The 23822-nt window shown below is 49.3% G+C and overlaps 7 protein-coding genes across 7 annotated transcripts; 3 read left to right on the plus strand and 4 right to left on the minus strand.

Annotated features, from left to right (window-relative positions):
• Positions 1 to 802: 802 nt before the first annotated feature.
• Positions 803 to 2575, minus strand: AO090026000320 (HET domain-containing protein; the record flags this gene model as incomplete). The annotated part of the gene is made up of 3 exons (XM_023236110.1): positions 803 to 1371; positions 1451 to 1973; positions 2027 to 2575. 3 exons carry the CDS (start codon positions 2573 to 2575, stop codon positions 803 to 805), a joined length of 1641 nt encoding a protein of 546 aa, XP_023090996.1.
• Positions 2576 to 3023: 448 nt separating this feature from the next.
• AO090026000319 (uncharacterized protein) lies at positions 3024 to 6734 on the plus strand (the record flags this gene model as incomplete). Its single annotated transcript, XM_001821741.1, has 1 exon — positions 3024 to 6734. The coding sequence occupies one exon, from the start codon at positions 3024 to 3026 to the stop codon at positions 6732 to 6734; it is 3711 nt and encodes a 1236-aa protein (XP_001821793.1).
• Positions 6735 to 7749: 1015 nt separating this feature from the next.
• On the minus strand, positions 7750 to 11267 carry AO090026000318 (ATP-binding mismatch repair protein PMS1; the record flags this gene model as incomplete). Its single annotated transcript, XM_023236111.1, has 6 exons — positions 7750 to 7759; positions 7947 to 9237; positions 9709 to 10791; positions 10900 to 10986; positions 11076 to 11172; positions 11235 to 11267. 6 exons carry the CDS (start codon positions 11265 to 11267, stop codon positions 7750 to 7752), a joined length of 2601 nt encoding a protein of 866 aa, XP_023090995.1.
• Positions 11268 to 11812: 545 nt separating this feature from the next.
• Positions 11813 to 13436, minus strand: AO090026000317 (serine incorporator domain-containing protein; the record flags this gene model as incomplete). Its single annotated transcript, XM_001821739.3, has 4 exons — positions 11813 to 12538; positions 12595 to 13183; positions 13254 to 13333; positions 13386 to 13436. The coding sequence occupies 4 exons, from the start codon at positions 13434 to 13436 to the stop codon at positions 11813 to 11815; spliced, it is 1446 nt and encodes a 481-aa protein (XP_001821791.1).
• Positions 13437 to 14173: 737 nt separating this feature from the next.
• AO090026000316 (putative MFS transporter) lies at positions 14174 to 16243 on the plus strand (the record flags this gene model as incomplete). The annotated part of the gene is made up of 6 exons (XM_023236112.1): positions 14174 to 14254; positions 14353 to 14649; positions 14680 to 14788; positions 14825 to 15465; positions 15568 to 15699; positions 15878 to 16243. The coding sequence occupies 6 exons, from the start codon at positions 14174 to 14176 to the stop codon at positions 16241 to 16243; spliced, it is 1626 nt and encodes a 541-aa protein (XP_023090994.1).
• Positions 16244 to 17416: 1173 nt separating this feature from the next.
• Positions 17417 to 18463, minus strand: AO090026000315 (putative GATA transcription factor (AreB); the record flags this gene model as incomplete). The annotated part of the gene is made up of 2 exons (XM_001821737.3): positions 17417 to 18127; positions 18233 to 18463. The coding sequence occupies 2 exons, from the start codon at positions 18461 to 18463 to the stop codon at positions 17417 to 17419; spliced, it is 942 nt and encodes a 313-aa protein (XP_001821789.3).
• A 2942-nt stretch (positions 18464 to 21405) lies between these two features.
• AO090026000314 (1-phosphatidylinositol 4-kinase LSB6) lies at positions 21406 to 23806 on the plus strand (the record flags this gene model as incomplete). The annotated part of the gene is made up of 2 exons (XM_001821736.3): positions 21406 to 22899; positions 22952 to 23806. 2 exons carry the CDS (start codon positions 21406 to 21408, stop codon positions 23804 to 23806), a joined length of 2349 nt encoding a protein of 782 aa, XP_001821788.1.
• Between the last annotated feature and the right edge of the window lie 16 nt (positions 23807 to 23822).

Raw genomic sequence — 23822 nt, forward strand, 5'->3', positions numbered from 1 at the left:
CAACGCCCATTCACGTCTAAGTCTCTTGATTCCTCACTGCTGTGTTTCCCATAGCGTGTATACTACATCACATATTTAGGAAGACATAGTAAATCAACAACTCCGCCCACCAAATACTATTAAATATATAAGAACGAGAAAACCCCGTCCACCAAAGCATCAAGGACATTGCTCCGCCCCAGCACCAACGAGACTCTCCTTCTCCCCCACACCAGTCTGATCATCATCAATACGTCCAACACCCGGATCACTAGTCGACCGTCGAGCTTCTCTCAACACGACACCGACAACAGCGATACCATTGACAACGAGCATGATTTGATTCAACCAATCCGCAGAATTCCGATCGAGCCAGCGCGACACGGTATTCGCAATCAGGTTCATAAGAGCCAGACTTGGGGTTCGGGTTAGTTGGGAGATATTGTAAGAGAAGGGAGGTGGTGTATATTGGGTTGGACGTATGTGCATACATAGTAGCGTTGTTCGGACGGTGATATAGCCGGTTCTTTAATGTTTGCCAGGTCATGGCGAGGGCTGGTGGGATTTTACTTCGATCGGGGTTGGAGGAGGGTGGGAGAGTTGTATTGAAGACCATCTGGCAGGGTAACTTTGGCAAATAGTAGCCTACGCTAGGAAGTGGGGGCCTTTCTAGGGTAATCTAATGTGATGGAATGGTGATGGAATGGAGTAGTATTGAGGCGAACCAAAAAGTTGAATGAGTATGTGATCTATTGGGGTCGACAGCGGGAGGATGGATACAACTCGTCAACATATTCTAAGTGGTTGGCAGGGTCACTCTTGTTTATTCGATCTGATCCCATAAGTCAGTACCTTCTTGATCAAGTTCTGCGACTGGCATAGTCTCACCTATTATATCAATTCCGAGCTCTTTCATGGCGCTATATCCCCATGCGCGACTTATTGCTGCTGCCAAGTCGAATTTCTCGCTAAGTGGAAGTTTGGACTCCTGTAGATAATTGAGGAGCCTTGTTGCTGCAAAGCCCATGTCCATCTTGACTAACGTATCTCTCACAATAAGTGTCAAATCATCGAATCTTTTGGTTTCTTCAGAATCCAGTCCCAAGATTCCTGGTGTTGTATCGTTTGATTCCATTGGGATCTCCAGCTCTTGCAGTTTTCCTGGATTTGTGTGGGATGTCTCCCAGTTCCAGATGAGAGACATATCGCGTATGGGGTCGTGTCTTGAACGCAGAGTCTCGGCAATTTCATCCCACCTCACATCTTCTTCCTCCTGTAGCGGAGTTGCGCTGGTCACTATAATACTGAGATAGCCTTTATAAGGCCGAATGATACTCGGCTTTGAAGCTCCCTCCAAAAGGCATACAATGTCGCCTTTCTGAATAGGCTTGGCTGAAACATGGAGTATCCATATTGTTCCCTGCATGTTTCTCCCATACAAAGTACGCCTGTTGTCACCCCTTCTGGTCACCACTAGTTGTAGCGTAATATTCCGAATGCGCACTATGTGTCCTGTCATGTTGAGACTCGTCACTTTTCACTTCTATTACTTGGCCCAGTATATGTCCCCTGCTTTGAATCAGAGCTAAATCCCGATGGGGCCAAATCCGTATAGAAGCTTTTTCTGAGAAAATATAAGTAATGACTTGTTGGAACACTGTACTCCATGGAAGCTTGTAATCAGGTAAGAGAGGAGAGTCAGAGCTCATGCCAAGTAATGCATACACTTTGTCATGTTTCTTGGTTGCCGCCCGGGCGTGATACATATCAACCAGTTCACCAAGAGACAGTGTTCCACGCGAAGATGTCGTACCAGGTCGGAAGATTGCACCCCTCATAAGATAGACAATCGAGCCAACCAGACTCTGTAGATCTGGGCGAGCCTTAAGAGAGAGGCTTAGACCCTTCAAGCCTGAAGAAAAGGTATAGCCATGGATCTTGACGTCGCCACATATAAGTAGAATATCTTGTGCAGCATGGACCTCCTGGAGTACCTGTACTAACTATTTAGTAAGTTCTAATAATATCCGTGTAGAACTCTTCATACCCAAATGCGCCGAAACCAAGGTCGTTCTAGTAGCCTCACAATGGCAGTATGATTCATTTCCTGCTGTATATCTGTAGGCTTATCCTCGGAAGGCTCGTCATCTGCAGCAAGACGAATCGTTTCGAGTGCTTTATCACTCTGATCGGCCGTCTCCCCGAGCCAAACAATCACTTGGCTAGCTTGACCGTATATCATCGGCATGAACTGGATTTGCTGGGCTTTTTCATCCTCATCTCCCTGGTTAATGCAGATCGCATCTATCCAGAGCAAGCGTTCAAGCTGACGCTCTCGAAGATATAGTAATGCTGTATAGAGGTTCTCTGTAACGGATAAAGTTTGGCCATCTATAATAATATATTGAGGTGTGTTCTCACTGCCCCATACATACGATAACGCTTCATACGGATAATCTTCCGTACCTGGTGTTGGTAGGGTGTAGTTGACGAGCTGACATTGGATCTGAGCGGTATTGTCCTCACTTGGTAAGAGGCGAAGCATGCGAATTGTTTCTGGCCTCGGCGTGAGTAGAGAATATTTATATTGAGACATATTGGTTTGTTTGGGGGTGTGATTTGCATCGTCAGGCTGGTTTTATTGAAATCGTACAACCGGGTTGTAAATACATAGCCTCGCGGCTCTGTAGTTCAAGAGACCACTATATTCATTCCGGTGAGGGTAATGGGGCTGAAATGCAGTGGAGCGGGGTGTAAGTGCGTAAATCAATTTAATAGAGGAGCCGCGTCGGCAGTCGGACCCGTTATCTCGTAATAGTGCTATACTTCTTTTTGGGTGTAAGTATACTCTATCTCAGGCAACCCCAAGGCAGAAGCACGCTAAGGCTACCAAAGTTCTGGAACGCTTGAACACAAAGTCCCCACTCTACCATCAGTGCAACCTCATAGAATGAAATATATAAACATGTACCCCTTCCTCGAGATAGAGAGTATGGTAATTTGTCTAGGTATCATATTCTCCCCACGGATATCCTGATACTGAAATGTCTGATGCAAACCCTACCGTTCAGGCCGCATGTGCCTCGAACTCGCTTGAATCTCTCAAGAACGCAATCCCTACGGCATCTACGGAAGAACTCAACTCGGCTCTTTGCGATTCCTGTGCATCTGGGAACGTCTCCTTCGCGGAAGCCCTACTAGAATGCCCCAGGACGGATGTCAATGCCGTCAAAGATGGCATGACCGCTTTGTTCATTGCAGTGAGTCATTGCTACTTGGATGTGGTCAAGCTGCTCGTGGACCACGGCGCCGACGCACGTTTGAAATCATTGGCAGAGTCCACTTCATCTTCACATTCTAATACAGAGCCCATCTTTACACCCCTCCATGGCTTCCTGAGGCCGCGCCGGGAGAGACAAAAGTCAGATCCATTGCCGAGCGAGATCTTTCCCGAGCTACTGTCCTTACTTCTGCGCGCAGGGTGTGATCTGAATGCCCGGGGCCCAGCGGGAGAAACTGTCTTGCATCAATCTGTCCATCTCAATCTGCCGTATACGAAGTTGCTTATTGAAAGTGGAGCAGATGTGAATGTTGTGAACGACTCTGGGTCTACGCCTCTACATCTTCTGGATTTACAGAAATCAGAAGATATTTTCCAACTGTTTCTAGATCGTGGGGCCAAACTCGATGTGAAAAGAGTGTTTGATGGCCGGTCTCCTTTGCAATGCTTTGCCGCTGGGGGTCAGTTAGGCGACCTTTCTCTGTTTCGACCTCATGTATCCAGCTGGGGTGAGACTGATGCTAAAGGCGATACACTACTACATCTTGCTGTGAGAAGTCATCGATCAGGGAGTCAGACGATACTTGAGCTGCTTAAGCTAGGCCTGCGTGTCGACCAGAGGAACTTGAAAGGCAAGCTTCCGTTACATATGGTGGATGGACCTATGGAATGGTTTGAGGAAGCAGTAGATATCCTTCTCGCTGCTGGTGCTGATATCGAAGGCAAGGACAATCAGGGCTTCACACTGCTAGCATATACCATGCAGCGAGCTGTCGATCACGAGCGAAAGATTACTTGTTTAATCAAGCGAGGAGCCAATGTTAACACACAGGACTACAAAGGCAACGGAGTAATACATTATAAACGCGGAAACGGTCATCGAGGAATCGAAGCGCTTGAATTTCTGTTATCCATCGGGATAGATCCAAATATGGCAAATTATGAGGGAAACACCGTTCTACATCGTCTCGTGGCCGACTTTGCCTCATTCTCGGACGAAAGCGAGATATATTTCATCCAGAAGCTGTTGGATGCGGGACTATCCCCAACCCAGGCTAACTTCAAGGGTCAAACACCACTACATCTCCTATGTCACCAAGTATCCGAGTATATGTTCTTGCCTACAGTAGCCGGTGATAAGAGAGCGATCGATTTAGTTCTCGATGCAGGTCTAATAAGAGCGTTAGAAATAGCGGATCATGATGGCATACGGCCAATTCATCTGGCAGCTAGCTGCTCTGAGACGTTGGTGGCCAGACTTATTGATCTCGGCGCAGATACCACAGCGGTGACTGGTGACGGCAGAAATCTGCTTCATATCGCATCCACAGCACGTCAAGTCAATATTGTTGGGCTTCTACTTGAGCATTATACCTCGATAAACCAACTTTCACTCGTGAACAAACGGTGCAAGAATGGCCGGCCACCTTTACACGATGCATGTCGATCAGGGAGGTTGGAAACAGTAAGCCTTCTGCTTGAATTTGGAGCCGATGTCAACGCAGAAGTCGAGGCGAAGTTTAGTCGAGGAAAGACACCTCTGCTGGTCTGCTGTGAATATGCGAAAGAAGAACAAAGATGGCCGGTCCATCTAGAACTTCCCGCACTCGATGGCAGGGTCAGCGCCGCCGGAATCTTATCAAAGGACGAGAAAAGGCCCAACCTACCACAACTCATGGACAAAAAATCACGGAATCCCATACGACGATTGGAAGTAACCTCTGAGAATGATACTACAAATGTGACTGGGGTTCTTCGGGCTCTCGTCGCTCATGGGGCTACACTCACTTATGAGCCCTCCCGCATGCCCCCTATGGCGGAGGCTGTCTTTAGTGGATCCGAAGAGCTAGTGTCAGAGCTTGGACGACTGATGAAACAACATGGCTTAGAACCCATGCGATTCCCAGATTTCGAACATATGTATCTCACACTCACTTCTCGGCATCTTCCAGATATTCTTGGCGTTTGCTTCAGCGAGTTCGTTAGCGACCATACGGTTGCTCGCCTCTTACTCCTCCGACAGTATAACGCCCTAGCTGAAGGGTTGGAGAAGCATGCAGACGCCGCACATGTACAGATCGCTCTCCCTGGGATTCTAGTGAACCTCGCAAAATGGGGCTACACGGACCTCTTCAAACGCTTAGGCGACCTCATGGCAGATCCGAGTTGGATTAACGGTGGAGTAAACAGGTTCAAGAAGCGATTGATGCCGTATCTTCTGATAGCCGCAGAGCGAAAAGTCCCCAACCTGGACGTAATCAAGGTTATAGTGGAACACTTCAAAGCAGACATCAATCTCCAATTCCAACCAGGAATAGAGATTCGGCCAAACCTCCCCTTCCAATCAACAATCTGGCTAAGACGTGCCTACAAACCTGGCGAAAGTGCTTTACATTACTTTGCCAAAGGAGGCCAATGGTGGCACACAAAGGCAGTTCGCTACCTTCTCCAGCACGGCGCTGACCCCAACCTCCAAAGTACCAACGGCAGCACCCCATTGCTGAATGCAGTACACAAATCTCTATCAGAATCACATCAACGGAAAGAAATTATCAAAATATTGCTCGAAGCCGGCGCTGACCCCAATATCCCAAGCCATAACGGCTGTTCCCCACTGAGTCTGGCAACGTACGATATTAACATATTCCGCCTGCTACTTGAGAACGGGGCATCACTGGAAAATTGCATAAGCCGGGTAATGTTCACCACCCTGGACAACTTAAACCTCGATATGCTATCTCTCCTTCTGGAGCGCAGCATCGACTGCAACACGACTACTTTACAAAAGGAAGGCAATATATGGTATACCCAACGCTTCCACGACGACAGAAACCTAACAAACTTCACCCTCCACCCGCTCCACTACCTATCAATGCCAAAATTCAACGAGTCAAACACACGAGACCGCGCAATCAAGTTAATCCAATACCTATTACAACAAGGCGCAGACCCCTTTCGCGCCTGTAGCGACGAAACTACCATCCTCCACCACATCTTCGAGCACGGCGGAACCATCCAGCCCTTCCTCGAGATACCAGATCTAGACCTCGAGCGCCGCGATGCCCAGGGCCGTACACTCCTTCTCGCTGCATCGCGTTGCGAAAACCTCGGTACAGATTCCTTCGCAGTCATGTATCCCCTCCTCGAGCCCGTCCCCAAGTATATCAGAATCGTCGCCTACCCAGAGGGAGACATCACACGAGCCATGACGTTGTACAACCGCGGGGCGGATATCACGGCCGTTGACCACGCAGGAAATAACACCCTCCACTATCTGGTAGCAGGGAGCTGTGACAATTTCGCTGGACAGAAGCAATACCGACAGACGGTGGAAACCTTTGTCCGGAAAGCGCCCAAGCTACTCCATCAAGTGAATAAAGAAGGCAAAACGCCGGTTCATATCGCCCGGAGTGCAGAGCAGAAATGGGCTCTGGAGGCGATTCGCAATGCCGGTGTGGAGATTGAAGAAGCTTAAGCGTTTGCCTATAAAAATATCTCATCTTAGTCCATGAGTATATAATCAAGCACCGATAGATACCCTTCGTATAATAGACCCTAGTATAGCTATAATCCCAGTACCCAATAGATTCACTTCCACTATATGCACCTCATCTGCACGACAACCTCTTAGCGTAACCCCCCAAGTGGGGTCACCAACCAATTCCATACATAAAAACGCATCTAAACCCCATTTACCCACTCCCAAAACACCATATCTATCTATACTCTCTACAGTATCCAGACAACCCTGAACAGCACAACATAACCACCAGACCCCAACCTCAAACACACAAATAAACCTTCAACTCAAAATCCAAAATGTCCACCTCACCACCACCACCACCAACAACCACAACCCCCACCACCACAACGACATCCCAAACAACCACAACGGAAACAGAAATAACCGACCAACGCACCACCGAAGCCAAAACCGCCTTCGAAGCCTCCCTCCGCTCCGTCGGTGCAAACTACGAAACCGCGCTCCGCGATCGAGCCCGCACCCTCCACGACAACTCTACCGTGCTCGACAAACAAGAGGCCGATGTGCGGCGGGCGACGGAGCAGCTCGCTAAGCAGAATGATCAGCTGGCTAAGGTGGCGGATCAGGCGAGGGATGGGTTGAAGGAGATCGGGGACGTGCAGAACTGGGCGGAGTTGATTGAAAGGGATTTGTTGATTGTGGAGGAGACGGTTAGGTTGGCAGAGGAGGGGGAGGGGGATTATCATGGTCTTGGGAATGGGTATGGGCATGGCAATGGGGAGGATGGGGGGTTGGAGGGGAATGGCAGGGTTAATGGGTTTGGGGAGGAGGTTGAGGATGGGGATAAGAATGGGAAGAAGGGGAAGGGGTGGTTTCAGTGGTGGTGATTTGTTTTTGTGGCTTTATGTGTTATGGGTTAGGGTTGAGGATGTGATGATTTATGTAGTTGGGTCTAAGGAATATAGGGAAATAGCGCTCATTTAGTATCCAAGTCAATTTTGTTGATCTATACATTCCTATATAGATAGGACCCGTAACCAAAAAGGATTATAATGTCAATCTGCTTCATCTTCATCTTCACCCTCACTTTCCTCTCCCTCGCCGGTCATTTCCTTAAAGTAATCCTTCCAGATATCCAATGTATCAGTCCATGACCGGCGATCCTCCAACTCACTCTCTTCATCGCCGTCGAACTCATCGTACTCGTTCCATTGTCCCAGGCTCATCAGATGTCGCATGGTCGGTCGCCCATGTGGGCAGTTCCATGGTTTGTCAATTGTGCCCATGTTTCGCACCACTCGGGTCATTTGCTTTTGGGACAGGTTCTTTCCGATCATAATGCTGGACCGACATGCCCGCATAGCGAACATTTTCCGCACCTTACTTGGTCGCGGAACATACATGGGCCCCGCTGTGCTGCTAGCTGGCATCTCAGAAAGCAGGACGATGAGCTCCTCCAGATCTCGCACGCCGAAGACGACTTCTTTGCTCAATGGTAGCGAGACCAGCTTGCACCTGCGGCCAATCGGTTCATTGCCGCTGTCATCAACTTCCACGACGAAGCCATTCTTCTCCAGCGCAGATTGATTCTCTATCACAATTTCCTCTTCAACCGCCGTCAGATCCAGCTGCTTCGGTTGCACAAGGCGTTGATTCTGCACCACGGTTTCCGCCTGAAGTCGCTCGAAGTTGAACTTCTCGTCAGAAGCGTGCTGGTCAATGATAAAAAGTTCATCCTTCGAACTGGGTGGTGCTGAGTCAGAGACACCTGTTGACGACCGGGTGGCTAGGATGAATCCTAAGTTGAACTGCCCAGCAATCCGCATCTTGCCAAAATCGTCCTTGGAAACAGTTAGCGACAACCGCTCCTCAGCAGTCTCCAGCGAATTTTCAGCCTCATTGTCCTGAGAATGTACAGCATTCGAGCCGTGCAAGCGAAGCCTTTCCTGAAGCTTGTCCATCTGAAGCTGGATCCTAGAAAGTGACCCATCGATAGTGCTCACTAGGTTGACTGTGGAATCGCGATGAGCAGCGCCCTTATTCAGCTTGTTCGCACGGTTGATATTGCTTTCTTGTGGCAAGGCAGCTTTTTCTTCTGCCTGTCGAATCAGCCGCTGAACTTCAGCTTCTTCGTGTTTCTTCTTCTCTTCGTCGCTTAAGGTCTTTTCCACAGGAGCAGTATCTTGCTGAGACATTGCGGGTTCATCCTTGACCTCAGCCTCAGGTAGAGCTTCATCGTGTGATTGAACACTATCTTGGTCTGAAAGAACATGAGATCGAGAACCACCCCCAGGCTCTTCATCTTCGATCTCCTCCTCTTCATCCTCCACGTCCTCAGCTTCTTCTTCTTCTACTTCCTCTTCACATTCATCCTCTTCCTCCTCGGCCTCACTGCTCGCGCTGTGCTCTACCTGAGCCCCAGGTGCTGCAAAGCCCCTCATGTGCTTCCCAAATATACTAGGACGAGATGGAGTGTGTATACGTCTCTTCCGAGCTGTGGAGCTAGTAGTATCGACATGGTCAATATCACGTTTTCGATAAGGACCACTCCCTACTAAGGACGTTACAGTCCTGTTTCCGATGGTGATCGTCGCCACCTCCGCCGGCGCTCGTCTTGGTCTCATTCGGTCGAACGCATTCTGTATAGTATTAGGTATTTCCACAGACGGCTCCCGTCCCTGCGTTACTGTCCGCTGCGAATCTGGTGGTGCACTACTCTGTGGAGCATCATCATCATCATCATAAGCAACCTGCGATTTTCCATCAGCAGCGCGTTCTGGTTGCATGCTCTCGTCTGCACCGGGAGATGGCTCTTCATATCGGTCATCATCGGTAACGAAGAGCTGATTGTCTTCTTCTGATAAGCCGGGTTTTGATTGGGTAGGTGTGTTTGGAGGCAACAATGTCGGATCATGCGCAGGTTCTTTGTCCACACGAAGAGGAGATGATGGTATGCTCGCTTTACCCCCAGGTGACGACCCGAGATCGCTCAAAAAGCTCCTCATCCTATGTTGGGGGTTGAGCCTGTTTCTGCCATTGACTTGGCTTTCATCCACCTCTGGCCCCTCATCTTCCGCAGCCTCTGCGCCTCCAGACGAAGATTTAAGAGTTAGAATGTCTTGCAATTTTCCGGACTGCAGTTTAGTAGTTGACTGCCTAGCATTGTTGACCTGAGATTGGGGAACGGTCTGATCCGACGATTCAAACAACTGCGTAAGAGATGTTTTCAGAGACTCGATCAAAGCTCCTGCATCGTGCAGTAAAATTGTGCGCTTATCGGGTGAAACATTGACATCGTACGCGTTAGTATCCATATGGAAGTCCGCAAACACAAACGGTGACTGTGACACGTTGAAAGATTTATAGACCTCGTTGAACGCTTTGGCTATTTGCGGTAACCCACAAGGACGAGAGTTGACAAAGAACATTTGACGATCAGGTGTTTGCCTGCCTTCCCCGGAAACGGGCCTTGAGATATGTCCCCGAACGAAGATCTTATTCGACTCCCGCTCTTCATCCACAGCGGCTCGCTTTCCAGCCGCAGATGGTTCAAATTCCAGGGTTAGATCGAGTGGAATCAAAGCCAGGAGAGTCTTCGCGCCGTAAACGTTGGCAATGTTCTCTTTTGTTGTCTGGTTACCGTTCGTGGAGAAGACCACGACGTTGCGGGTTTTTGCGACAGTGTTCTTGACGTTGAAACGTACGCCTTTGCTGACACATGCGTACGCATGAAGAAGGTTTAAAACCTTTCCATATTCACGTTTGATGTTCTTTTCTAGCTCACGGCGCCGCACGGGTAGTCTCTTGAACAGTCCCTCCACCGATACCGTTGTGCCCTTCTGGCCCGCGACAATTTGTGTCTTCTTCAATTTCCCAGAATGCTCAAAATCAAGACGGTTGGCTTTGGGAGCCTGGTTGGCTTGGGCGGTGACAACATGGAACTCGGACAGGGCGCATAGAGACGACAGTGCTTCGCCGCGGAAACCGAACGTCTGTAGCCGTGATAGGTCCTCGTAGGAAGATAACTTCGATGTGTAATGTTTGAGTGCTAGTAAACCGCAGAGTTAGATACTTCCCCTACTAAAATAAAATAAAATAAAAAAAAAAAAAAAAAAAAAAAAAAAAAAAAAAAAAAAAAAACTGGAGAAAAGCTTACCGACATTCTCATAGTTCTCCGGAGATATTCCACTACCGTTGTCTTGCACCTCAATCAGGTCCAGTCCATTATTCTTGAAACGGACCTCTGTTTTGAAAGATAGATTGATCAGTTTGCTGTCTTATGAAAATCATATGCAGGTGCATATTTATATCAATTATAAGGGTCCTATTTACCGATCGATGTGGCACCAGCATCGAGACTGTTTTCGACCAGCTCCTTAGCAACAGAGCAGAGGTCGACGATGACCTGACCGGATTGGATTTGGTGGACCTGAAAAAAGCGCAACACGACGAAGTTAGGGACTGCACATTCACAGATCCATAGGTACGTACCGAGCGGGCCTCGATGGCCTTGATGGTCGCCATATTCATCCCATGATGAAGATGGTTGATGCGAACGCGACTTACGCGGGTTGTCGGCCACTTTACGCGATACCGCGATCAGTAAGCATCGGACAAGATAAGATAATGTACCCCCATTGATCTCCATCGACAATATATAACAAGCCCTTTACACACACTTCGCTCATCGGCTTGAAATTAACTCCCTTTTCTTGATTTTACTGCGTTTGACAGTCCAATTCTTCACAGTCCTTCTACAGTATATTTGATAAATTCAGTGCATTTAGCATAACTGGCCCTAGATCGACTCAGGTTGCTCGGATTATTCAGATGCTAGGGGTAGAATAACAGGCTGTACATAGCACTCTTCCATAGTCGGTCAAGAGTTATTCTCATATATGATGATAGATAATACAGTCTCATTCATCGTAACTACAATTTCATGCAGTAAACTGATAACAGCCCAGGAAACAAAATGCACCCTGGATATCGGAATAACTCTCAATGCTCGTGAACGCCCAACTCCGCTGTATAGTCAATACAATTCTAGGTGACTGTGCCCGACAATTTCAGTACACGCCGAAACGATCAGGCATAACCACCGGGGCGATCAGCGTCCACAGGTAAATCGCGTAACAAACCCAAGCGCTGATTATCTTCACCCAGCTGGCCCAGTAAGTCCGCCCCACAGCGGCAAAGTCATCTGTATTCTCGACTTCGGTCTCCAAGCCCTGGGTGAGAAGCGTGGCCACCCATGTCGTAGCCAAGAAGAAGATCACGTGAAACAAGGAGTAGTTATACTGTGTCGAACCTCGTTCATCGTCCTTGGTGTTATAGTCATCAGATTCGTCGTCGCTGTCGTCGTCGAGCGCACTGGCGGGTAAACTGCCACTAGCCACGGCGGCACGAAGAACTTCGGCACGCATCTCGCGACGACTGGTCGGCTGTTGGGTCACAAGACCATGTTCGTTGTCATCCGTCCCCAGCGGCGAATAGTTATGGCCCCCCTTGGACCCTAACGCAAGGCCCTGAGTGGCTGCACGTGTTGTCGTGTATGCGATGGTGGCCATGGTAAGAATGGCTCCCAAAACAATACTGGCCGTTCTTGTCCCGCGAGCGCGCACTAGAGGATTGCACTGGCGGTCATCTGGTTCCATTGAAACAGCCGACATGGTCAAATACGTGCAATACACAGTCACCATGGCTGCTTGAGCCAGACCCGCTCGCGGATTGGATTCTTGAACTATAGGCTGAATGGACACGAAGGAAATGATCAAGAAAACAATGAGGTTAACCTGATTCGTCAGCCGAGCCCCAGCACGACAAATGTAACAAGTGATTAATGACTTACCGTAATCGCGGCTTGGTTCATGGCGCATCCACTACGGGCGAAGAAATAATACATCAGGACCGTCATCACGATCGATGCGATGTACATGCCAATAGTTGAGCCAATGAGCAGCCCGCGCCAAAGTCGAGAGTCGCTATCCTCAATCTTCTGCAGACAGATCTCAGCCCAGGAATGCGCTAGATCAACCAGGAGGATAAGACCAAGCAACAAGAAAAGCATAGCGCAAATAAAGGCGATGTAACGGCCATAGACGAAAAAGAACGACTGCGGGATGAAGAAGGACACGACCACGAAGGCGATCCATAGGATGATCTTTGGGCCCCAGAATCCATTCTGAAGGACCGCACGGCCATCTTTAGATGACCGCACCCCCAACAGGAACAGCGCAAGAACCAAGTGAAAGAGACCGAGACCGAAGTTAATACGGTGGACCGCCACCCAACCATGGCATGCTTTGCCGTCGCAAGTGATTTCCATATAGTCCAAAGTCAGGTGTTGTAGCTTCTTGAGTGCCCATGGTGTGAGCATTATCCACGAAACGATTGAATTAATCAGAAGGATAAAGGCGTAGGCGATTCTCGTAGCCATACTGAAGTCCGGGGGCCCCGGATGTCAGTCACTGAATTATCATATACTCAACACAAGAAAGAGATACTTACCTATTTTGAAACTTCCCGCACGCACTACATACTGCGGAGCAAGTTGCAGCCCCGCAACATGAAGTTGCAAGCGTTAGAAGCTGGGTTGATATCAGTTGAGGTCCGATCAGGTAGCAATGGAGATGTACGTACGGTACTGGCACTTGGCACCGCCAAGAGTGGTAGAGAAAGTAGAGCGCCCATGTTGTTGAAGCTCCCCTCTCGGGAAAGGGATTGCGATCTTCAACAAATGATATTTAGTCGTAAGGTTTAATGTTATATAATAGTCCTGGAGGTGAGTTTGCATAGACCGATAGAATGATGCGATGGAGATGCAAGCGACCGGAAGAGTCGCCGCCGCCGCCGCCTTCGTCATGTGCCGATAACGGTTACATAAGCGAGGACGGGGTGTTATCAGGGGCCGATAACGCTGTTCTTGGAGTACTGTACCTGACCAGTACTTGTGTAGCTGTACGTATACTGGTGGTACCTCCGAATACATTTGCGGTCGAGGACGATTTAGTCCGGCAACGATTACGAGTTCAACGGCCACTTTGCATTTGGTCGTCGCGTGCTTTTCTCCCTGTTCAATTTGCCTTCCCCTCCTTTTTTAGTTTTAAATTTTTTTTTTTATAATCTTGTTCGTCTCTACACTCGTTGGATTGTAAAAATTTTTCCCCCTTCTCGTATTTAATTTCAGTACCACCCCTTTGCATTCGTTCGTTGGATTCGTTTCTATTCCTTCTCTTATACCATCCTGACGTCTGAGACGCTGATAAACTTTATCGTCCCCATTCGCCGAAAGTAATCGGCATTTATCTGGCCCCCCCTTAGGGCCCCAATCTCAATTCAATTGCTTCCCCACGCAGTGTATGCGCTGGGAGAAATACTTATAGCCCTTCGCTTTACGATTTGGTGCAACGGCACCGTCACAATTCACCATGGCTGAGTCAACTCATAAAACCAAGCGCATTATATCCGTGGTTGCGGGCACACTAGTAGCCCTGGCCTGTGGGACCAATGTATGAACTTGATGCTTATCCCTGCCTCCAACACCTCCCTCTTGAACTATACTCATGGACTAGAGCATTTCCTGAACGGACGTACTGATTGACCGTAGTATGCGTACTCAGCATGGGCGCCACAATTTGCGGAACGAATGAAGATCTCGGCAACCCAGAGCAACTTTATTGTAAGCTGTCTTGTTTCCCTCGGAAAAGCCGATGTATATCGTACTGATGTCTCACAGGGCGTGGCTGGAAATTTGGGAATGTACGCATCGGGGGTTCCGTTGGGATTGTTAACTGATGCTCGAGGTCCACGACTCACAACTTTTATTGGTGCTGTGGCCCTCGGTGTAGGCTACTATCCTATATATATAGGTTTGTCTGTCTGGTTGTTACCGGCGCTTGATGATGTTTGTGCTAATTATCTTCCGCAACCATAGCCTATGAGCACGGAAAGGGCTCGCTCAGTGTTGGCGTGTTATCCTTTTTCTCATTCCTTACTGGCCTCGGAAGTTGCTCCGCCTTCTCGGCTTCAATCAAGACAGGTGTGTTGATCTCTCTGCCTTACGAACGCTCGGAACTAAGATCCGTCAAACTTAGCCGCGACGAACTTCCCCGATCATCGGGGGACAGCGACAGCCTTCCCCCTGGCTGCTTTTGGACTGAGCGCTTTTTTCTGGTCTAACGTCTCATCTTTCATATTCAAGGATGATACTGGTCGGTTCCTTCTTTTGCTGGCACTGGGGACTTTTTTCTTCAACTTCGTCTCCATTCCCCTCCTTCGGCTTATGCCCCCGGCTAAAGCGTACACGGCATTATCACGGGATCGATCGCCAGGAGTAGAGTCCACTCGACTGCATAGGACGAAGTCCTCTGATTTGCGTTATGTGCCAGAAGAGTCTGATGAAGCAGGTATGCAGAGTTCTACAGCTTTTGAATCCCACTCCCCGATGCATGTAAGATCGCAATCTGGCGCGTCGATCAACTCCCACTCTGCCAATCACAATCCCGACTTGGATGAAACGTCATCGTTGGTATCCAAAAGCACCCCAAGGCAATCTCGGGAGGATGACCATGAGGAGGAAGATGATGCTCTCCTTGATGTTGGCGTCGGCTCACCTCACCCAGACATTAGAGGCTTGGCGATGCTGCCCAAAGTAGAGTTCTGGCAGCTTTTCTTGACGATGGCTCTACTTTCTGGAATCGGTTTGATGACGATCAAGTATGTTTAACTCTACCTCACTTCGCTCCACTAAGATACTAACAATGATGGTAGCAACATTGGCAACAGCGTAAGACACCCATATTACAGGCATGCTTATCTATAGACTAACCCCCACAGGCCAAAGCATTGTGGAAATACTACGACGATAGTGCTAGCTCCAGATTCATCCAAAAGAGACAAGTCATGCATGTGTCCGTCCTATCATTTGGCAATTTCATCGGCCGACTCTCCAGTGGTACGTACTATCATACATATGGCCCATACATTCCCTAATGACAGTCATCATTTTAGGAATTGGATCGGATCTGCTAGTCAAGAAACTTGACATGTCACGTTTCTGGTGCCTATTCATCTCCGCAGTTGTATTCACCGTAACCCAACTGGCAGGAGCCGCGATATCCAACCCACACCAGTTGATCGTCGTATCAGGATTCACGGGCGTCGCATACGGATTCCTCTTCGGTGTTTTCCCGTCCCTGGTAGCTCACACATTCGGTATCGGAGGCCTCTCCCAAAACTGGGGCGTGATGACCCTCGCCCCCGTTCTGAGCGGAAACGTCTTTAACCTGCTGTACGGCAGCATCTACGACCGACACTCTGTTGTCGGTCCAGATGGAGACCGGGACTGCCCCGACGGCTTGGGCTGCTACCGGACGGCATACTATACTACATTCTTTTCAGGAGTCGCTGGCGTCATCGTATGCTTGTGGAGTATCCTGCGTGAGAGGCGGGTCCACGGCGCGATTCGCAAGAAGATCGAACACGACCGTCTTGCTTGAAGCGGGGTGGGATATATATGTGGCGCCTATCCATTAATGGGCGCCTCTCCATCTTTCCAAGGTTGCCTGGCTGGAAAGCCATTCTTGCATTTTCTTTTTAGCTATATACCCAAGTCTGAGCGGTATCTGCGACTATCTTGATAACTCATCTCATATGTCACTACTGGGTTATGTATAGACGGATGATAATTTTGGGAGGCCTAACTCTCGTCCTTAAAGTATTCATTCTGCATTTTCCTTGATCATTTCCACGCTCCTTCACCAATCAGGGGACAATGTCCTTGTATATAGTCAAAACATCCAAATCATACATGTTCGCTTTTACTATCCACACATGACGCCTTTATCAGAAAACATCAGTAAGGAGGAAGTGCCCTCCGCAATAGCCGAGGTAAGATAACCGAAGCCGGGGTGAAACCATTGGCAGAAGATAATAGATAAAAACAGGGAAAGATAAGATAAGACAGGTAACGATAAATGGCCGGATCGGGCATTCACACATCATACACTATAGAGTCACATCAAGAAAAAAAGACTAGCTAAAAATAACACGGTAGAATAGAATGGAACGCATTTTAAAACAGCAAGATATCAAAGTTTTTTCAACACGAGTCATGTCCCTGCTGGGTTGACAGATTCTGACCTCTCTCCGAAGGATAAGAATTCAATCAATTACCACGTAACCACTGCAGTCCTGCTTGCAATCCTATCGTCATCCTGCCAGCCTGGTCTTCGACGATCCGAGGGAGCCAAAGCTAGGAGGTAAAAGAAACAAAACAATTGGGAATAATGAACACAAAAAATTGAACTAGGCTGCCCCCCCCTCTGGTTTTGGAATTCCCTTTTCTTCATATGAACGGTTTCGCGAATCCGCGGTTTGCTGTCCCAAAGTGATCTCCTCCGTCCCGTACCAGAATTCAAAGTGCTCCGTAATCCAAGAGCAATAAAGATGTGAAATAGAGAAACGAATGAAGAAAGAATTGAAGTATTGGAAGGGAGAGTTATTAGTTTTAATCCGATATACATCCAGCCAAATGACAAGACACGTAAAGGGTATCAAAAAGACCAAGGTAGATCAGAGAATTCAGCAGAGCGGTTGCATTTCGTTTTTGCACGAATCGAGGGGGCCGGTGAGATTCACGAACCGTCGTTCGATCCCTGTGATCCCTGTCGTTAGACGCTCTTTGGCGATTTGGTAGGAGAAGTGGAGGGTTGATCTACCACATCAGACAGCCTCATCCGTTTCGCCATCGGCTCACCAGAGCTTTCATCTCCTTCAAGGTTGCCATTACTGGCTTCACCGATGTGACGTTCCAGTTCAGACACCCGACGCTTCAGGTCTTCTTCACGCCGTTGCGCGTCCTCGAGGGCTCGTTTAAGGCGCGATTCCGAGTCGCGAGCGATCATCTCGGATCGGCGCGCGGCAGCATCGCTCTGTTCGAGTTCCGTTACCCGGCCCCTAAAAAGGTCATTGACAAACTCCAATTCTCGCACGCGGGTCTTCAATGATGTGTTCGCGGCCAAGAGTCCTTCGATGGTCTGAGGAGACTCGTTATGGCGGTCCACGGCTGCAGACGTCGAGGTGGGAGACTGCTGGCGAAGTTGCCCAGACGACAGGCCATTCGTCAGACCGTGATCTCCAAGGGTAACGCTATCGAACATGTGCTGCGGTGCGATGTTGGAGTTGTGCTGCGGTGGGAGCTGCTGCTGTTGCATCGAGGGAAGACCAGGCGTTTCTGTTCGGGAGACTGGTGAGTTGGAGCGATCCGAATGGCCCGGTGACATCTTCCGCGACGCGCGACGATATCCATGAGATCCAAGTGGGGGAGTACCGGCCTCTGATCTGGACGTGGAGAGTCCATTTGCATCGACGGCACTGCTGGACTAATTGAGGCGATTCCATATCAGCGTCTTTGTACCATTTCGGGGTTGCGAGCTACGGCGGAGCAACAAGAATGAATGGAAAATTCTTCGGGGATTCCTGCTCACCTTACGCTTAGGGCCCTGACCCGCGGTCTTGACCCTATTGCGACTTTTGATCACATCGGTTTTCAAGCTTATCGGACGGGGTCTTCCGTGGAGCTTTAGGAATAAGCCACAGGCGTTGCAGAGGACCGAACCGAGTTCATCTCGGCGCCACAAGGGCGTGGTGGAAGTACCGCAATTTTGGCACACGGGCTGTAATTGAGGGCGCTTCTGATCAGCTAAGGTCGTCGCCATTGTAGAAAAAGATGAGGGGATCGAGAAAGGAGGGTGGAAGCGAATGGGGTGGATGAGGTATGGGGCTGATAGTGGAATAGAGGGAAAAGAGCGACGGTTGATAAGATCGGGAGAGATTTGACGGGCTGGCGCGATAAGAACTTGACACGCAGTGGTGCGGTGCCAAGACACCATCGGCTGCTGATAACAGATTGGGAAGGACTGTCCAAGTTTCCCCCGGAGAAAAAAAAATAAAAATAAAGAGAGAAAAAAATACAAAAATGGGGTCGCATCTTGATAAGCGCCAACGCAGATACGATAAGAACACATCCTCAACACTCTCACTCTACTTACAGGGCTATTGCCTTGTCCACCAGTAGTTGCTGCGGGTGATGATGTCGCGTAAGTCATATTGGTCATGGGCTGCGCATTACTACCGGAATTCCTATTCGCGTAAAAATCTTGTCAGTCACCCAGGTGTGGTTCGTAGGATGGAAGCGTAAGATAACAGATATTCCAAGGCTACTAGATTCGCCTTCGACATAGGCGTAACGCGACAGCAGCACATCACACCACTCCAAGTACATACCGCAGATTGGAAGTTGGGGCTGATGCGACCGAGGCCAGAGCAGACAGTCCTGACAGCGATGGGCCTAGGGAACCAGGGAAGCTGCTACCGTTACTATCGCTGCTATCAGGGCTTTTGTCCAGAGAACCAAACTCAGGAAGCGCTCCAAAATACTGCGACGATGCTGACGATGCACTCGCTACCGCGTCCGTTGTCGACTGACGAGAGGCGGACGGACTGTCAATTGAAGAAGTGGTATTGTTGTACTTGAGATCGTGCGACTGAGAGGCCGATGGCGACGTAGGACGCAAGGCTGGGTCGATGGGCGACGCCCGGAACAAGAGTGAAGCCACAGTGAATGGTATCGTGAAGAACCCCCTACAAATCCGGCCTGGATTGACCGAATTAAGAGCAGTACGTGACTGTTGTCGAATACGACTGAGAGGGAAATCGGTGCCGTTCGGAAGGACCAGCCACGTAGAAAAAGGGAGGAAAGATACGGAATGTTCCCAATTTTCTTTACGCAAAATTGGACTGTCCGTATGTAAGGTATACTGAAGTAAATATCCTTTCCTATTCTTAGCGTTTTATAATCGAATCCGAAGAGCTCAATGGAAAAGGAAAAGGTCTGAACGGGAGGAGATAGGAGAATTCGACCAGATAAAGGACGAAGAGTAGTAATTGATTTAGATTTGGGAGCAATAGCGAGCCAACCAGACAGCAAATGTTGGGAAGAGCATACCTCTTTTAATTCATAGGACAGAGAAGTCCAGTCGCGGTCAGGAAGTTCGTTACACGAGACGGAGAAAAGGTGGAAGAAGTTCTGGAGAAAGATTGATTGATTATCGGAATCGCTATCGCGCGTCCCTCGGACACTATCGATTGTTATTTATCGGCGGGAACAGCAGCAATGCTTGGCTGTGGTTATTAATAAAAAGTATTAATCTAAATCAGCTGGTCCCTGCTTTTTACCCAGGGTTGTATTTATTCATTATTTTCAATAATTTACTATGTTGGCGTTTTAATCCCGTATGGCTATCGGGGCTATGATGAAGCTCCTGCGGTGCTCATTGCCTATTAACTCCTTCCTGCCTCCAGGATTTATGCGACTATGTATGCAGCACGCAGGGCTAAGAATGAATGAAATGACAATCCACGCGATAGTCGCACCTCGCCCCTGCATCCCCCTTTCTTGTCCAGCTCTCTGGGAGTTAGATGGCGAATTTATGAAGTAGCAGTATTTCATTGAGTGATTCCTAGATGGTTTCATATTGACACGAGGGGAGCGCCAGGGTAGTAATATTGGCATAGCAATCAATAAAAGATTATCACATACCTCAGTTCGATGACACTAGTGATGGTAGATGGTCTTCAGGTCTAAGTGCGCTTAATATCAGGAGCTAGACCGGAACACCGGTCCGATCTCTCATCCGTTTCTTGTCGAGAAGATATCTGAATATATTTGGTGATCTTGGTAGCAATGCCATTCCAGAGCGAGGATAAGAACCGAGACATGGACCGTGATAGCCACCAATGCAGGTAATAACCGGGCTCAGAGCCTCGCATGGATCAGATATCAGCTACGGAACCCCCAGTGCCTGTCGGTTGACTCAGTTCTTTAAATTGATTCAGACATGACCGAGCTCTCGGATGGGGTCTGTCCAATTCGTTACTACTTTTTAAAAACAAGGATTCTCTCAGTTCAAACTTGACATTTGCGATTTGCCATGTAGTTGTATATAACCAAATCTAGCGGCTCAATAACGAAGAGGGTTGTATACACGGCGTATGTTTACTCCTTGGGTCGGGATCTGGCCCTTGAGCAAATGAACGCAACCGGTCATCTCGGATCGTCCTGCTGCGCATACTCTGGCCGAGGATAGGCAACGAAATAAGTATGAAGACAAGTTGATCCTCTAAAATTCAGGGGCTTTTTTAAGCTCCGGTGGAGCCACACGGGACAGGGCTGTGGCGGTGCGGTACGGTAAAGTACCCGCCCTGTGGCTGAATATAGACTAGCTATTCGCCTTTGGGCCCCATACCACGGGACTTCGCGGTACGGTACAGTAAAGAGCCACTCTGTGTGTTGGCCGTTCAAGTTCTCGGTGGATGACGGCGACGGTCTTATTGGAGGGATCAAGTAAGTTCCCTTCCTCTCACCACCTAATCTACAATTCTTCCCTCTTTTACTCCCCAGTGGGAAACCCTTCTCGTACTTGCAAGTTCTCTGCTGTTATTGAGTAATGCCGTGATTCGAATTCGCTCTTCTTCTTCTTTTCCCTCTTTTAATTCTCTCTCTCGCTTCCTCCTTCCTTTCCCTGCCATTCCTTCCTTTCCTCAAATGCAACGACCTGCATTTGCCTCCCGGCCCTTCCATTAGACCACAAGATACACCATGCCGAAGAACCGACCTGCGACCTCGGGCTACGCCCGTCTGGCCCAGGAAGAAGAGGATAGAGCCAATGACTTGTATGACTATTCCGATGACGATGACCAAAACGATTCCCTCGGCACAATTTCCCACTCCGCTCCCCGATATGCCCCCATCTCCTCCCGCGCGCAAATGGATGCGTCCATTTTGTCCTCACCCCCAGGACATCGTCGGAGACCGAGTGGCTACCATCGCCGAGGCCGGAGAAACTCTGGGGTAGATATCAAGGCCATCAATGCGCGCCTTGAGCGGTGGGCCGAAGAGATCGCCTCCAAGTTCAAGATCCATAAGGTCAAGGGGAAGACTTTGGAGGAAGAAAAGCTTGAAATTTACCACTCCGTATTCCAACCCCCGAATGGTGTAAGACCGATCTCCGCTGAAGAGCTCGAGTCGGATGAAATTGAAGGCGCGGCGCGAAGGGCTCGGGAGGAGTTTGAGGACGTTGTAGAGAGTGTCCACTCAGCGATACGGATGGGGATGCACCCTCGCATGATTTCCCAGGGAAGCTCCGGTAGTTACTTTGCGCGCAACGGCGAAGGCAAAGTCGTGGGGGTCTTTAAACCCAAAGACGAGGAGCCTTATGCGTCCCGCAATCCCAAGTGGACGAAATGGATTCATCGAAACCTGTTCCCATGCTTCTTTGGTCGTGCCTGCCTGATTCCTAACTTGTCCTATGTCTCTGAAGCAGCCGCTTATGTCCTCGACTCTCGTTTACGCACTAATCTCGTCCCTTACACCGATATCGTGTGGCTATCCTCAAAATCATTCTACTACGATTTCTGGGACCGGAGAAAGGCATGGATGGGCAAGCGACCCCTTCCCCCTAAGGCGGGTAGCTTTCAGGTTTTTCTGAAGGGCTACAAGGATGCGAACCTCTTCCTACGAGACCATCCCTGGCCAGACCAGACCAATACTGGCTTTCGCGCGGAAGATGCCCCGAAGCGCAAAAAGAGGCCCTGGAACGAGGCTTGCCGTCCTTCTGGAATGCAGTCAGATGATGAAGATGACGATTATGAGAACGGAGATATACAAACCCCATCGCCAAGGGAGGAGAGTAGGGAGCGGCGGTTCTACTGGACCGAGGGTCTCAAGCAGTCATTCCGTGAGGAGTTGGAGAAGTTGGTGATTTTGGATTATATTATGCGCAATACCGACCGTGGGTTGGATAACTGGATGATCAAGATCGATTGGAAAACCGAAGAAGTGTCTATTGTCGCCGATCCACCGAAGCCTAACGGGACTCAGCAGGACGATGACGACGACCATCTTCCTCCCGCTCGCCCCGTTTCTGTCAACTCGGAGCGCACGGGCTCTGCTCGTCTTCCCTACAGACGACACGAGGCGATGGTGGCTGTGAGTCGCACCGGCACTCCGCTGAACTCGTCGGAACCTCAAGCGTCTATTCAGATCGGAGCTATCGACAACAGTTTGTCCTGGCCATGGAAACATCCTGATGCTGTAAGTAGATTGTGAATTAGCCTAGTCGCATCAAATTGCTCACACCCTCTAGTGGCGAAGCTTTCCGTTCGGCTGGCTATTCCTTCCGGTTTCTTTGATCGGACAACCTTTCTCTCAGAAGACTCGGGACCATTTCTTACCTCTCTTGACCTCAACCTCCTGGTGGAGCGGTACGCAGATGGCGCTGCGACGCGTATTTTCTCAGGACGATGATTTCAAGGAGAGCATGTTTGCGAGACAGATCGCAGTCATGAAGGGACAGGCTTGGAACGTTGTAGAGACGTTGAAGCAGCCTGACCATGGACCTCTAGAGCTCACACGAAGAGCCCGTGTGTGTGTCTGGGATGATCTCGTGGACGTTCCTGTTGCTATTCCTCTTCGTGGACCATCGACGGAAGCCCAAAAACGTAAGGTGAAGAGTTACGAGAACTACGACTATGACCCTGACCACGAAGAGATGGATATTGGTGCATCCATGTCGCTGGGAACCGGCCCCGAGAATGATTTGCTGGGCCTTGGATCCTCCCCGAATGAGCTACCAAACCCCAACCGATTCGAATTGTCACGTGGCCGATCTCACCAGCCTAGTACACGAAGAATACCGAACGGCAGTCCTGCCACTATTGGTGACTACAGGGTCAGTCAGGACGGCATTGATAGCATGATTCATGGGCGAAGTATGGACCAAAGCTGGCCTTCGCTTCCCCCGCGACCTGGAAACAAACATCAAAAGCACAGTTCGATATCCAGTGCCCGCGGTCAAGCGCAGCTGATCTGGAGTAGTGACGATCTCGAAGGAGATCTTGGATATGCTGCTGCGGAAGGGATGGAGGGCAATCAGCGCAAAGTGATCGTTGAGCGGTTGGAAGCTGTGAAAAGTAAAAATCCGGTTTTCACCTGGTGTTGAACGAACGTCGACATGC

Source organism: Aspergillus oryzae, chromosome 3 (assembly GCF_000184455.2).
Source record: "Aspergillus oryzae RIB40 DNA, chromosome 3".
NCBI lineage: Eukaryota > Fungi > Ascomycota > Eurotiomycetes > Eurotiales > Aspergillaceae > Aspergillus > Aspergillus oryzae.